We start from the raw sequence: 14,565 nt of genomic DNA on the forward strand, positions 1-14,565 counted from the left end.
TTAGTGGTTCCGGCGCCTGCCTCGAAAGCACAAGGTCCCGAGTTTGATCCCTGGTACCCCCTGCAAAAGATTATAATGGAGGTGAAAAATTGCTATTGCTTAGTGACATCATAACTGTTATAATACAATGCATTACTCAGGTGTTTGTGGTGACGGTAATAGAAATTAAACCTGGTAGTCATATAAAAGTGCAGTTCATCACACTTGACTGTGAACATAAAGGACTATATTGGTGGTTTATGTACTTTATCATACCGTATTTTTATTAGAATATTAAAAAATGTTTATTGTAAATCAGGATGCTGTGCTATGTTGGCAGCAGCCTTAAACTTCTCATGTTGGAGGCCAACTCAAACAGCTGACTTGCACCATTTAGGTTAGTGTAAGTGTGCTCTGTTTTTGCAGAATGATGAAATCGCCTAACTGGCCTATGTAATGTTCAGAAAGTAGTTTCATTTTAGCAATGCAGACTATATTTAGGTTTATGTCCCTTCAAATACAGGAAATTTTCATCCATTACTTTTTTAAGTACTTTTTCAGCTCTTCTCTACTCTCTTTGGACTAAGGTGACATTAATATTAGATCATTTGTTACACCCTTACTGTCCCCTGAGGCTCTGTTCAGTATTTAAAGTCTGTCTTCGTTTTGTCGTTCAGATTTGGTAATTTCTGTTGTATTCAGTAATAGTTTTATCTGTCTCCTTGGTTGTATTATAGAGTACATTCAGTGAGGCTTTCTATTTCCATTTCTGTATTTTTTTAGTTCAAGAATTCGATTTGGTTACTCTTTGATTCTTTTATTTCTTCACTGAGACTATTTGCTGAGGCGTTCGATGTTTTTCATGTTTCAAGCTTGTTTGTAATTGCTGCTTTTGTTTGTGGGTACTTTAACATCTTTGACAGATAATTCTAACATCTCTGTCCTCTTGGTTGGCTTCAGTGATTATCTTTTCTCAAAAAATCTGAGAATTTAATATTTTTTGGTATGATGAGTGGTTTTTAACCGAAAGCTAGAATTTTCATTTCATGTTTAAGGCTTTGGTTTTTATTTAAACCTTCTGTTTTGGCTAGCTTTTTCTGATACTGTTCCAGCAAAGAGAGAGTGGGATGAGCACCACCTTGGCACTGCTAGATGGAAGTGTCGCACTTGGCCTTTGCTAATACTTGAGGGAAAGAGGTCTTCTTGGTATATCACAGGTAGCTTGGTGCAGGTCAGAATCGTGGCTACTCGCATGGTCTCCACTAACACCACTGGGGGAGTAGAGCGGGACTTACTATCAACCATGGAGGAAAGTCTGGGCCCCTCTTGGCCTTCTCTGACACTACCTTGGCAGGTGTGGGGGGAACCTTGTTCTTCCTCATCAGGGAGGATGTCATAGTCCCTTGGCCTTCCCTGGCATTTTCGGGGATGATGGTGGTAGAGGGGCATGATTTTGTCTGAAGCTTTTGCCTGGTCTAAAGCTGTTATTGTCAGACAGTTTTCTGCCTTGCTAGGCAGCCCTTTCCAGATCATCTGGTTAGGGAAAGCAGACTTAGTTTTTGTTCTGCATTTCTGGATTGCTGGCATCTTCAGCTCTAAGTGTGGGATATGAGAAACTCAGGGAACTTACTACCATGTTTTTCCTCAGTCCCAAGGTTGCTAGCTAATCTGCCTTCTTCTCTACCTGGTTTGTGTCTGTAGTCTTCAAAAACATGTAATATCTAGGGTTTTAATTGTACTTAGCTGGAGGATTTGAGAAAAGTACACCTACTTTACTTTCCCAGAAGCTAGCTTTTCTTTTAAATGTTCAAACCTGTGTATTAATACATCAGCATTTAAATGTGAAGATTTAAATATAAATCTTAAATAAGATTTAAATATAAATATATCTTTTAGCTGGCCAGTCTTGAAGATAATAACTTGGTATATAACAACAAGCTAGTCTAGCTTTTACAAACTAGTACTTTCCACCAGTTTAAAGAAAATGATGCGATACAGTGCTGCCTTGGTACTTGTTAATTGGTTCTGAGATGCACGATGAGTCCCCAAAGCCGTTAGTCCCAGCCAGAGTGCTTCTGCTGGAAAGGGTAAGGAGTGATGAGGTAGATGATACTGAGTATCAGACCGACAGTAAGTACTGGGACAAGATTGTCCCATCAGAATGCATCTAAGTATAAAATTCAAAAATTTTCTAATCAGTTGAGTACGAAGGTATGACTGTAGCTTTATGGCTCTTAGAAAGCTTATAAAGTTGGGAATTTAAGGAGATTCCTTTTGCATTGTACTTAGTTGTGAATGACATTAATTATATAAAATGGCACATACTAGGCTCTGTTATTTTCATAAAAGTGTATAGCAGCTAAGAAAGCAAACTTGATCTTTATTTTGTGGTCAGTGTTTATTACAGTGTAAGTCAGACTGTTTGTGCTTTAATGTTTGAAAATCATGAGTTGTGTTCTACAGGAAACATCAGCTCAGGGGCCAGAGATGTAGCTCAGTGGTGCTGTGCCTGCCTCTCAAGCCCAAGGTCCTGAGTTCGATTCCTGGTACCAGAAAAAAAAAAGGCCAAGGTTTGATTGGTACTGACAGGCAACATCTGCTGTTTTAACTCCTGCCTCAGGATTACACCTTCTGTGCGACTCTGGAGGTCAGATAGAGCAGGTCAGAAGGCAGGTGCTCACTCAGTTGAATTGGTTAGGCAACCTACACATAGTGAAGGAAGAGGGTCCTTTCTGTAGTTCAGGAGATAGAACTTCACTCTTACTCATCATGGTTTGCACATTTAACAGATACACAGATGCCACGAGCAAATATGAATCTGTCATGAAAACAGAGCCCAACATTGCTGAATATACCCTTCGTTCAAAAGAAAGGATTTGTCACTGCTTTTCTAAGGTAACAGTGACTTGCTCCCAGAAATATAAATACTTTACATGTGGATTAACAACCCTAAATTCTTTCCTGACATTTACTTTTAGGATGAGAAGCCTGTGGAAGCTATTAGAGTGTGTTCTGAAGTTTTACAGATGGAACCTGACAATGTGAATGCTCTGAAAGATCGAGCAGAGGCCTATTTAATAGAAGAAATGTATGATGAAGGTAAATCTTCAAGGGATTTGATTTGCAGTACCTAACAGTTAATCATATGAGGGTAGCATATGTTCAGTGGCCTTTTAGAACAAATTTACCGGCATTCCTGGACATGTTGACAATTATTCTTTCTTAGGTACACTCTGAAGAGAGTTCTATTGAAACCAGTTCAGTGCACTATAAAAATAAAAATTTTAGGGTTATTTGCTGCAATCAAGTTAGGGAAGACAAGTAAATAGAAAATTTCAATTATAGATCTGATATCCAGAGGCAGTCACTGTTCATTTTGAATTTATCTTTCTAGACTTTTGTCTATAGATATATTAGTCTTTATGTATATGTGTATTCTTTGTATATACTTGGTATCTGTAATACATATATGCACAAAGCCTACATATATATGTCATATGTCTAATATAAAATGATCCTCTGTGAGCTCAACTCTTTAGTAATAATATTAGGGTATCTGCTTACCCTACTTTGTTCAAGTTGAAGTAATAAGATATTCTTGCTGGAAGTTATAAGGACTTTGAATAAAGACAGTGGCCTTTTCTGGAAGATAACTAAAGTTGGCATATAAAAAAATACACATTTAAGAAAACAGAATTATATATATTGTTTTATAACTTTGAGTGACAGTATGTTATAAATATTTAAACGAGATTTTTAAAAGAAATAAGCATTACAGACCCTTACTGCAATATTCTTTTTTTCTTCCACATTGGGTAAAGCATTTTAAATCAAAAACAGCAAATTTTTTGGCTATAGTTTTTTTTTGTTGTTTGCTTTTGTTTTTGTTTTTTGGTACTGGGGATCGAACTTGGGACCTTGAGCTTGTGAGGCAGGCAGCGGAACCACTGAGCTAAATCCCTGGCCCCTTTTTGGCTATAGTTAATGAAGGATTTGAATGGTGAAACTCGGTTTGTGATGCTCTTGGTAAAGGCATATTGGTCAGTCTTTCTGCTTCCCCCAATTTGCCATGAGTCTTGCTCCTAAGCATGTTCCAGGGAATTGTGACAGTGCAGTGACATCCAACTGTTATTTATGGGACATTCAGATCTTGATGTCTAAAGTTTGAAATGCATGGTATCACAATGGTAAGTTTTAATATCTGTTAAGGGTCAAATCTTGTAGGCTCCAGAATATAATTTGGAAGGCGCTTTTGTAACGAGTGTTAAAATTCATTTGCTTTTTAGGGAATCTTGTCAGCTTAATTCTTGAAGATGCTTAATACTAAGTTAATATAATTGATCTATTTTTGAATTCTTTTTTCCTTAATATTTAAGTAACAGTTTATTCTTTGTCTTATGGTTTTACAAGAGTAAAATTGTTGTTTTGAATGACAAATATGAAAATTAAGCCACTCCAGAGAAGGAGACAGGGAGGGCAAAGTTTAGTAAATGATGTAAATGAGCAGTGTTACTTAGCATAAATAAAAGTATGTCTTTAGTTTAAAATCTGAGTTAAAATGTGAAGGGTTTCTTTTTATCTTTTTAAAAAGCAACAGTTTTGGGGCTGGTGATTTAGCTCAGTGGCACCGCGCCTGCCTCACAAGCGAAAGGTCCTGAGTTTGATCCCCAGTACCAAAAAAAAAAAAAAAAAAAAGGGACAGTTTTGCCCAGGTGGGTGGTATATGCCTGTAATCCCAGTACTGGGGAGGCCGAGGCAGGAGCATTACTGTGAGTTCGAGGCCAGCTTGAGCTACACAGTGAGTTCAAGGCCAGCCTGGAACACACATAGCAAGACCCTATCTCAAAAAGCAAAAAAAACAAAACAAAATCAATAGATATAGGTTTTTGAGTAATGAAACATGGAGATTTTTAAATTTTGGTCTCATGGTAGAAACATATCAAGATGGTTCAGGTACCTTTGAACTTACCAGAAATAAAGGGGAACTCTTCAGATCTCAGCAAGCCCCCCACCCCCTGCCTTTTCCATTAAGTTTATTGGTACATTTTAGGTATAAAATACAGTTACATTCATCATTGGGATATTGTACCCTTACATAAGTATCTTGGTTCTTATTTTTTTCCCCTTCCCCTTCCCTCCCTTCACCCCCTCCACCCTTCCCTATTTGCAAAGACTTTGTTTCCATTTTTTTCCTTTTCTCATATTTTTTCTTTTCCCTTCTTTCCTTTCTCCTACCCCTCCCACTTCCCCTGCTCCTTTAGACCTTTTCTTCCTATTACACAATATCAATTATACACTTTTAAAATTACAATATCAAGATCTAGGATATATTACCACAGATTTTACAGAATTTAAAAGGATATAGAAAGCATATTACAAAAATCTGTTTTGAAATAAATTTGACAACTTCTAAGAAGTACCTTGGAAGACAAATTAATGAAACTACCTCTGGAGGAAATATAAAATTTGAATAGCACCTATTAAAGAAAGTATATTCCTAGCTTGAAAACCTACCTGTATGACAACAACAGGCCCATGTTTGTTTTTTGTTTGTTTGTTTGTTTTTTGGTACCAGGGATCGAACTTGGGTCCTTGCGCTTATGCAACAAGCAGTGAAACCACTGAGCTAAATCCTTGGCCCTATATATTTTAACTCATAAATTATATCAAACATTTAAAGCAGAAAAAAGAAGGAACACTTCTCCCCTTATTTTAGGAAATCAACATTGTGCTGATACTAAAACTGGATAGAGATAATACAAGAAAAAAGAATAAACATAGATAAAAATTTGTTTAATAAAACAAACTATTAGAAGCCAGATCTGGCAGTATGTAGAAAGTGGTTTTATTGTAGGGATGGCAGTGTTGGTTCATCATTGGAAGATCCACCCCCATAAGTCATCCTTTTAACAGAGGAAAGGAAAAAGCTATATGAAAATGTCAGTAGTTGGAGAAAAAGTATTGGACTAAATTCTACAGCTGTTCACGATAAAAGCTATCTGGAGTCTAGAAGTAGAACAGAACTGTCTCAGCAGATAAGCCATGTACTCTATACTTCCAGCAAAAATGCCTTATATGAATGGAGAAGATACAATGCTTTCTCCCTAAGGTAGGGAACAAGGGCAGATATGCGTATTCTTCATCTGTCCATTAAACTTTGAAACATAAGCCCAAAACAAAATAGTCTGGCAATAAAATGACACAATTAGGATAGGATTGTTAAAGTAGAAGTAAAATCTTTGTATGTAGATGAAATGATCATCTACAGAGAACATACTAAGAAATCTCTAGGAGCCCCTAGAACTTGTATTTGAATTTAGCAGGATTAGAGAACACAAGGTATATATAAAAATTCAGGTCTGTGTATACTTGCTATAAATGAAGAATTGGATATTGAAATTTAAAAGTTATGTAGGAGTACAAACGACCGAGAAAAGTAAAAAGAAAAAAAAAAAACAGTGTTGGAAGACATTTATTACCTGATTTTAAGACTTCCTCTAAAGCTACGGTAATCAAGTCAGTGTTGGTGTAAGGAAAGACAGAGATCATTGGAATAAAACAGAGAATCTAGAAATAGAACCACACATATATGGCCCACTGATTTTTGAAAGATTATTTAACATTAACATTTTATAGAACATAAACTCAATTCAAGAGCAGAGGAAAAGACAGTGTATTCAGCAAATGGTACTAGAACCCCTGGTATCCATATGTAAAAAAATTAACCTCAACTCTTTATTTCCATGCATAAAAATAACTTGAAAGGATCTATGAACCTAAATATGAAAGACTAAAACTATAAAACTTTAAGAAGAAATTGTAAGGGAAAATGTTTATGAATTTAGGGTGGGCAAGAATTTCCTAGGATATAAAAAACATGATGTAAGGGCCGGGGATTTAGCTCAGTGGTTCTGCCACCCGCCTTGAAAGTGCAAGGTCCTGAGTTCCAACTCTGGTACCAAAAAAAAAAAAACAAAAAAGAAAAAACATGGTCTATAAAAGAAAAAAATTGATAAATGAGAGTCCATCAAAATTTAGAACTTTAAATGACATCGTTTAGAAAATGAAAAGTAGTCCTTAAACAGACCATATTTATAATGCATATAACCTATGACCAGAATATATAAAGAACTCTTACAGCTCATTAATAGACAACCCAATTGAAAAGTAGACACAAGATGATAAATAGCCAGTACAGCACAAGCAAAGGTTGCAGTGCTAGAATCAGAAAAATACTAATCAATACAATAACAAGATTGTATTATACACTCATTAGGGAGATGAAGTTAAAAGTTTTTTTTTTTGTTTTTTGTTCTTTGGTTCTGGGGATCGAACTTGGGTCCTTGCGCTTGTGCAGCATGTGATGAAACCACTGAGCAAAATCCCCGGCCCTGAAGTTAAAAGTTTTAAAAGAAGAGATGTCAGCTTAGGTGTGAACCAGTTAGACCTTTCGAATATTGCTAATGTGAATGTAAAATGATAAAACCATTTTGGAAAACAATATAGAAATTACTTGTATTACTGTTAAGAACCAACAGTTCTGTTCTTAAGTTTTTACTTAAGAGGAATGAAAACACATGTTCACAATAGATTTGTACATACAGGTTGGCTATCCCTTATCTGAAATTCTTGGGACCAGAAGTGTTTCAGATTTTGGTTTGAAATCCACGTGATCTGCAAAGAGGATAGCTATTCCTGCTTTTTTTTCAGGTTCCTGTCACATGAAGTATTATTTTCCACCCTTTAACTTTCAGTCTGAGTTTCTTTTTTTTTTGGTACCAGGGATTGAACTTGGGTCCTTGTGCTTGCACAGCAGGCAGCGAAACCACTGAGCTAAATCCCTGGCCCCTGAGTTTCTTTTTGAATTAAGTGTGTTTTTTTGTTTTTTTGTTTTTTTGTTCCAGGGATCGAACTTGGGACCTTGCACTTGGGAAGCAGGCAGCAGCACCACTGAGCTAAATCCCCAGGCCTTAAGTGTGTTTCTTGTATGCAGCATATTGTTGGATCTTGCTTCTTGACCCATTCTGTCATTCTATTTCTTTTGAATGGTGAATTGAGATGATTAACGTTGATGGTTATAACTGATATGTATTGACTTATCATTGTCATGACTTTTTCTTTTTGTCAGATTCTCCCCCTTTGCATTTAATTTCTTGTCGCATACAACAGATTCATTCTGCAAGCCTTCCTGGGGTTGTGATCCTTGTTGTCTTTTCCAAGGATATTGTCTAAAATTTTTTGGAATGCTGGTTTGGTATTCATGAAGTTCCTAAGGTGCCCTTTGTCATGAAAGTATCTTATTTCTCCATCAATTTTGAAAGATAATTTTTTAGGGTACATCAGTCTGGGTTGGAGGCTGTTTTCCTTTAGGGCTTGGAGTACATCACTCCAAGCTTTTCTTGTCTTGAGGGTTTGCATTAAGAAGTCTGCTGTGATTCTGATGGGCTTTCCTTTGTATGTAATTTGTTTCTTTTCTCTAACTGCTTGTAGAATTTTGTTCTTCTGTTGGGTTCCTGGAATCCTAAATATTATATGCCTATGTGTAGATATTTTTTGATCAAGGCTAGTTGGAGTCCTATATGCCTCCCTTATCTGTATGTCAGGTTCTTTTGCCCTGGTTGGAAAGTTTTCTGCCATCACTTCTATGAACAGTTTTTTATGTCATATGCACTCTATCCTGTTTGTTCATTGACTCCAGTCAGTCTTACGTTATTTTTCTTTGCCTTGTCTAGCAGCTGCTGGATTGATTTCTTGTGGTCCCTTACAATTTTAAAGTAGTTTTTCTTTTCCTGGTCACTAATTGCAATCTTTTCTTATATATCTGAAATTCTGTCCTCACATTGGTTCATTCTGCTGCACAGACTTTTGATGGAGTTTTTAATCTCCTGGAAATCTGTTTGCATCTGTTTTATGGATTCCATTTGTTTCCTGTGTTGGGATTCCATCATGTTCCTCAGATCCTCTATTTTTTTTTATCTGTGTCCTCTCTAGATTTATTAATCATGTCTTGCACCATAAGCAAAATCTTTGCTGTTATCTGAGTAATTATTTCTGATTTCATTTTTCCCAGATCCTCTTTTGTTGCCAGTTCAGGGAGTCCAAGTGGTTGAGTATCAGATTGTTCCATCTCATTTCCCTTTGGGGTTGCTGTAGGTGGTCTGGAAGTCTGTTTTTGAGGCTTGTTTACATGTCTTCTCAGTTCAAAAGGGGTGGCTGCTGCTGACACCTGCGCAGCTCACCTTCTCTGGGCTGGGGGAGGGTGTGGTACGGCGGCCCGGAAACCTCCTCCTGTGCACTGGGAGCGGCTCACCTCCTCTGTGCTTAGCAAGGCCCCTTTTTAAGAGCTTTTGAGGGGGAATAAACAGACATTGAAACTTTACTAAAATGTTGATAAATAATATAGATAGCTCAGGTGTCATTCTGCTAATGTGGTCAGTTTTATTGACATTTCTAAAGTTAAATCAACCATGAGTTATTGGGATAAACCTCCTTTTTGGGGGCTATAATACTGGGGCTTAACTCCCCAGGGTTTCGTGCATGTATCTCCAGCCCTTTTTAAGAATTTTTTTTTTTTTTGTACTGGGGATCAAACTTCAGACCTTGTGCTTGCAAGGCAGGCGCGGTGCCACTGAGCTAAATCCCCGGCCCCAGGAATTTATTTTGAGCTAGGATCTTGCTGAGTTGCTCAGGTTGGGCTCAAACGTGGGATCCTCCTGCCTCAGTGTCCCAAGTGGTTAATATTACAGGCATGTGCCACTATGCCTGGTTTGGATACAACTTTAGACAGAGTTTAATGCTGGATTTGATTTGCCAGTATTTAAAAAAGTGTACATCTTTGTTCAGTGGGGGATACTGCTCTGTAATTTCCTGTGATATAACATTTTGACATTGAGCATATGTCAAGTTCACTTGGTAGTATTTATCAAAATATCTGAGGAATATAGTTTGTCTAGCACCTTCCTGTACCTTGCACAAACAGCAAAAAAAAGGCAGGTGTAGGTACTATTGAGAAATAATACCTGCTTAAAAATAATCTGACACCAATACTTTGACAAACCTAGTTAAGTGTAAAATTTACACATAATAAGACTAAGCCTGAAAAATGACTGGATTTCCTTTATAAATACAGCGGTACCTCGGCTTATTAGCTTAATTTGTTTTATGATTTGGGGAAAGATGGCTGTGGTCATGTTTGTTACCCATTATGCAGTTTGCAAATGGAAGCAAAATTTTCCCAAACGCTTTTGTTTTTGAACTGAATTGTTTGCAAACAGAAGCATTTGTTAACCGAGGTATTACTGTATCACGAAACACTGATTTGAGCTTGGAGGTAGGGGAGGGAGGAAAGGAGAGGGGTTAAGCTGCTAAACCGGAGCCTTTGCAGCTCTGGAGAGAGAATGAAGACTCCCCAAGCTGCCTATGGTGAGCAGGCCTCACCTCTGTCACACGTGTTAACAACCCTCTCAGACAAAGGCTGGCTGCTCGGATACTGACACGATGTCCTGTAGGTTATTAAGAATTTGCAGACTGCCCTTCTGGAAAAGTTTTATCTATATTTAAGCATTATAGGTCTCCTTAAATCTTAGGATATACAGTCACCTCTTTGATGTGACTCATCAATCAGTTACATAATGGTGTTTATGAGGTATCATCGGGTAGGGAGATGCCTGGCCCAGTGATGTATCAGGCCACGCGTGACAGTTTCATGTCCTCATTGATTACAGATTAGCTTTTAAAACCTGATCTCTTGATCAAATAGGAGAAGCTTCTATGTTGTCAGATTTTTCTGTGGTGAATGTTGATTTTGTTACCTTTCTGTCTTGTTGCTGAGACAAAATACCTGACACCCAAAGTTAGAAGGGAAGGGGCTTATTTGGCTTACAGTTTGTAGAGGTTTCAGTCCATAATCGGCTGGCTCCAAGGCAGTGATGACAAACAAGCATGGCAGAGCAAAAACAACATGGCATACACAAGGCAGCAAAGGTAATGAGAGAGTTTAACAGGATCTTTCTGCCCCTTCTACCTTAGTCAGACTATGGGGATTAGCGTGGTGCCAAACTAATCACTTACATGCAGTGGTTTAGTAATCACAGCCCTTAATACCAGCATCAGACATTCCAGATTCAAGTACCTCTGAGAAAGAAAGTCCCACCTCATCTGCATGAGGCGGGGGTAGTAGGGGGGGGCGGGCGGGCATCTAAATACAAACCTCTAACAGTAATAATGTTCTTTATTTCATATGTAGAAAAGAATCCAGGGAATCCAGTCAATTTCTGCTAATATGCTATAATTTTGCTCATTATATTTGCTTGATTTTCAATACAGCAGTTAGGTATTAGTAGTTTAGGTATTATTCTCCCAGGTTAAGAACTTCTATTCACTGTGGCTACTAGTTGTTGAAGATGGCTTTCTTCTCAAGTTACATATTGATCATGGAAATGAGAGAAAGATGGAAGATCAGAGATAGAAAGGGAGGGACAGTGTCACTCCTAGTTGCTATAAATATGACTCAATTGATCTTTTTTCCCTTTTTTGATACTGGGGATTGAACTCATGACCTTGCGCTTGTGAGGCAGGCGCAGTGCCATTGAGCTAAATCCCTGGCCCCCATTTTTTAGATTTTTAAATTTATACTTTTATATTTCTTCTGTATGATTTTCTTTTTTTAAATTTTTATTTTTATTTTTTTTGTTTCTTGAGACAGAGTTTTGCTATGTCATCCAGGCTGGCCTTGAACTCACCATGTAGCCCAGACTTGTCTTGAAATTGGGGGTATTCTCCTGCCTCAGCCTCCTGAGTGCTGGGATTATAGGCATGTGCCACCACATTTAGCTATCTTAAGTTTTCTGTGTGGAAGATCCATTTATTTCCGATTCATTATAACATTGTGAAGAACACTATATATATATTTTAGAATTTATTACAGCATTACTTTTTGATTTAACATGCCCAAGTATAGTGTTTTGTTCTGGGCTAGAATTTGGCGTATCAGTCAGCTCTGTCTTCTGTTGTAATCTTACATTCTGGTATTGTTTTGCTCCACCAGAACTGTTGTGAACAAAGAGTTAAAAATCTCCTTAGACCAGTGTGCCTAAGTCTCTTAGTACTTCTACAAATACTTCTTCACAAATGTTTTTATGGTTTCAGGATGCATCCATTTTCCTACAAGTGGCTTAAATTTAGCCTTCTTTATGGCAGTGTAGTACTCAGTTATATATAAATACCACATTTTCTTTATCTGTTGATGGACATATAGGCCACTTCTAAGATTCAGCTATTATGAATTGTGCTGCTATAAACATGGATACGGATGCATTACTGTAATATATCCTTAACTTTCATTTATCTGTTCTTTAGATCATGAATCAGAGAGAGAGAGAGAGACAAGAGAGAGAACGAGAGCGAGCACGAGCACGTGCGAGCTGGGGGAGATATACTTTCCAAAGTTACACTCCTAGTGACCTGCCTGTCCTATCCAGCCCCACCTCCTTCATTTAGCTATGAACTCATCAGTGGTCCAATCCACTGATGAGTATAGTACCCCTCTGATCTAGTTACCTTCTAAGAGCTCCACCTCTGAACAGATGAGACGTGGGTGACATTCAGATACAAGCCAGTAACAGTCATCCTGACTGCTGACAGTGCCTCCTAATCCCTTCCTAACCTCTGCTTCTTTCATACTGGTTGCCCTCTGCTGATTTCTTTGCCAGTGTCTTCCTTTTCTGTGTAACAGTCACTCAGTCTTAGTGGCAGTAAGATTGCTGTGATGAAGTACTGATGTTAAAATAATTTGAAGGAGATATGTGGAGATAATGTGGGAGGGTGAGCAAGTAAACCAAAAGCAGTGAATTTGTTGAATGGGACCAATAAGCCACCTAATAACTAACTTTAACCTGAATTATGTCTTTTGTAAGTTTGTGAACAAAATTGTAAAGGTGATACCACTTAGGTTCTTAGCAGTAATGAAGAAATTGTGAAGGGGTTGGGGATAATGACTAGGTATCAGTTTTGCAGGATAAGTAAAAACAATGAATTATAAACTCCCTAACAATTTATTTTAAACATAATTTGACAGCTATTCAGGATTATGAAGCTGCTCAGGAACACAATGAAAATGATCAGCAGATTCGGGAAGGTCTAGAGAAAGCACAGAGACTATTGAAACAATCACAGAAACGAGATTATTATAAAATCTTGGGAGTAAAAAGGTGAGTTATTAATTTAAATTTTGCATTGCTGTATTTAATCAACAGTTTTAAAGCTAATCATTGTTTTTTTTCTCTCCCTTATTCATTTAATTTATGTATGTAATTGTGGCAATGCTATTCTAAAAATCTTAAAACTTCATAAAGCTACTTTGAATATGTTACAGGCAAATTTCTCTGATGCAGACTACTAATCCAGTAATAGTCTGTGGCATGAATAGGTCTTAGACCTGGATTTTTTTCAGGAAGGGTCAAGAAGTAGCAGTGAGCTTTTTTTTGGTAGGAATGGTAGACAGGGAAGAAGGGAATATGAAAAGAAAAAACTTCTCTAGGCCTAAAAATATAGTTGTGCTTTTATTATAAGACCCATCTTCCCTGATCAAGTAAGCTACCAACTTTCAATCCAAATCTGAAACTTTGTTCTTACTCCTCCTTCAGTAAACGAATCCCAAAAGAAAGCATTCAAAAAGTCAGATTATTGTTTTAATGCCAACAAAGAACTAAATCATAGTACAATAGCTTGCAAATTCAGAAAGGCACAATTGTAAAGGTCAGTACTTTATTCACAGTAAGAGTCTTAGTGTACAAGTATCTGTGGGAGACTGAGTGGCTTTAATGATTTTCCAGAACCGTGTCAAATTTTCAAAACTATTAGGAAACCTGCGTTACTGTTTGCAGTTGAGATCTTAACCCAACTCTTCTAATTTTCATGGCAGTAGTTTGGATACTTCTTAACTAATGCTTAATTTTACCCCTCAGAAATGCCAAAAAGCAAGAAATTATTAAAGCATACAGAAAATTAGCACTGCAGTGGCATCCAGATAACTTTCAGAATGAAGAAGAAAAGAAAAAAGCTGAGAAAAAATTCATTGACATAGCAGCTGCTAAAGAAGTCCTCTCGGATCCAGGTATTGTTTACCTTCAGCATTTTTGTATTCTCTCGAAATAGTGGGCTTGTGATTTATTAGCTCTTCCTGTCTATGGTCTGTCTTGGAGGCAGTGTCAGGTAGAGGGTGGAGGGTGATGTCGCTGTGGTCTGTGAGGGCTGTGCCTGGTCCTCGGCCCTGTAATTTCAGAACTCCAGTTTTGTCTGCTGTGACTGAAGACCCGCAGGATACATGGTGCAGTGAGTGAAAAGATCATCATATGTGAAATCAGAAGGCCCGAGTTTGAATTTGTTTCTACTTGGACAGGTTATGACTTTTGAGGCCTGCGTTTTTGAACCTGTGACACAAGGACACAACACTGAGCATAACACCATCCTAGTTTGCTTCCAGCCTCACAGGTCTATGGGGAATTGTCTATACCAAAGTCCCAGGACCTTGGTGAGGAGACCAGTGTGCCAGGCTGGATTACGCATGGGTCGGGTGGGGACAAGGAG

The 14,565-nt window shown here is 37.7% G+C and overlaps 1 protein-coding gene across 1 annotated transcript in view; it reads left to right on the forward strand.

Moving 5' to 3' along the window:
- Nucleotides 1–14,565, forward strand: part of Dnajc3 (DnaJ heat shock protein family (Hsp40) member C3) — a 60,368-nt gene that overhangs the window by 41,354 nt on the left and 4,449 nt on the right. The window contains exons 8-11 of the mRNA XM_004870838.4: nucleotides 2,769–2,874; nucleotides 2,958–3,078; nucleotides 13,055–13,187; nucleotides 13,944–14,092. Coding sequence (XP_004870895.1) covers nucleotides 2,769–2,874; nucleotides 2,958–3,078; nucleotides 13,055–13,187; nucleotides 13,944–14,092 — 509 coding nt within the window. The remainder of the gene's footprint in view (nucleotides 1–2,768; nucleotides 2,875–2,957; nucleotides 3,079–13,054; nucleotides 13,188–13,943; nucleotides 14,093–14,565) is intronic.

Source organism: Heterocephalus glaber, unplaced genomic scaffold, assembly GCF_053883595.1.
Source record: "Heterocephalus glaber isolate CG9 unplaced genomic scaffold, H.glaber_assembly_v1.0 deba00001577, whole genome shotgun sequence".
Classification (NCBI taxonomy): domain Eukaryota; kingdom Metazoa; phylum Chordata; class Mammalia; order Rodentia; family Bathyergidae; genus Heterocephalus; species Heterocephalus glaber.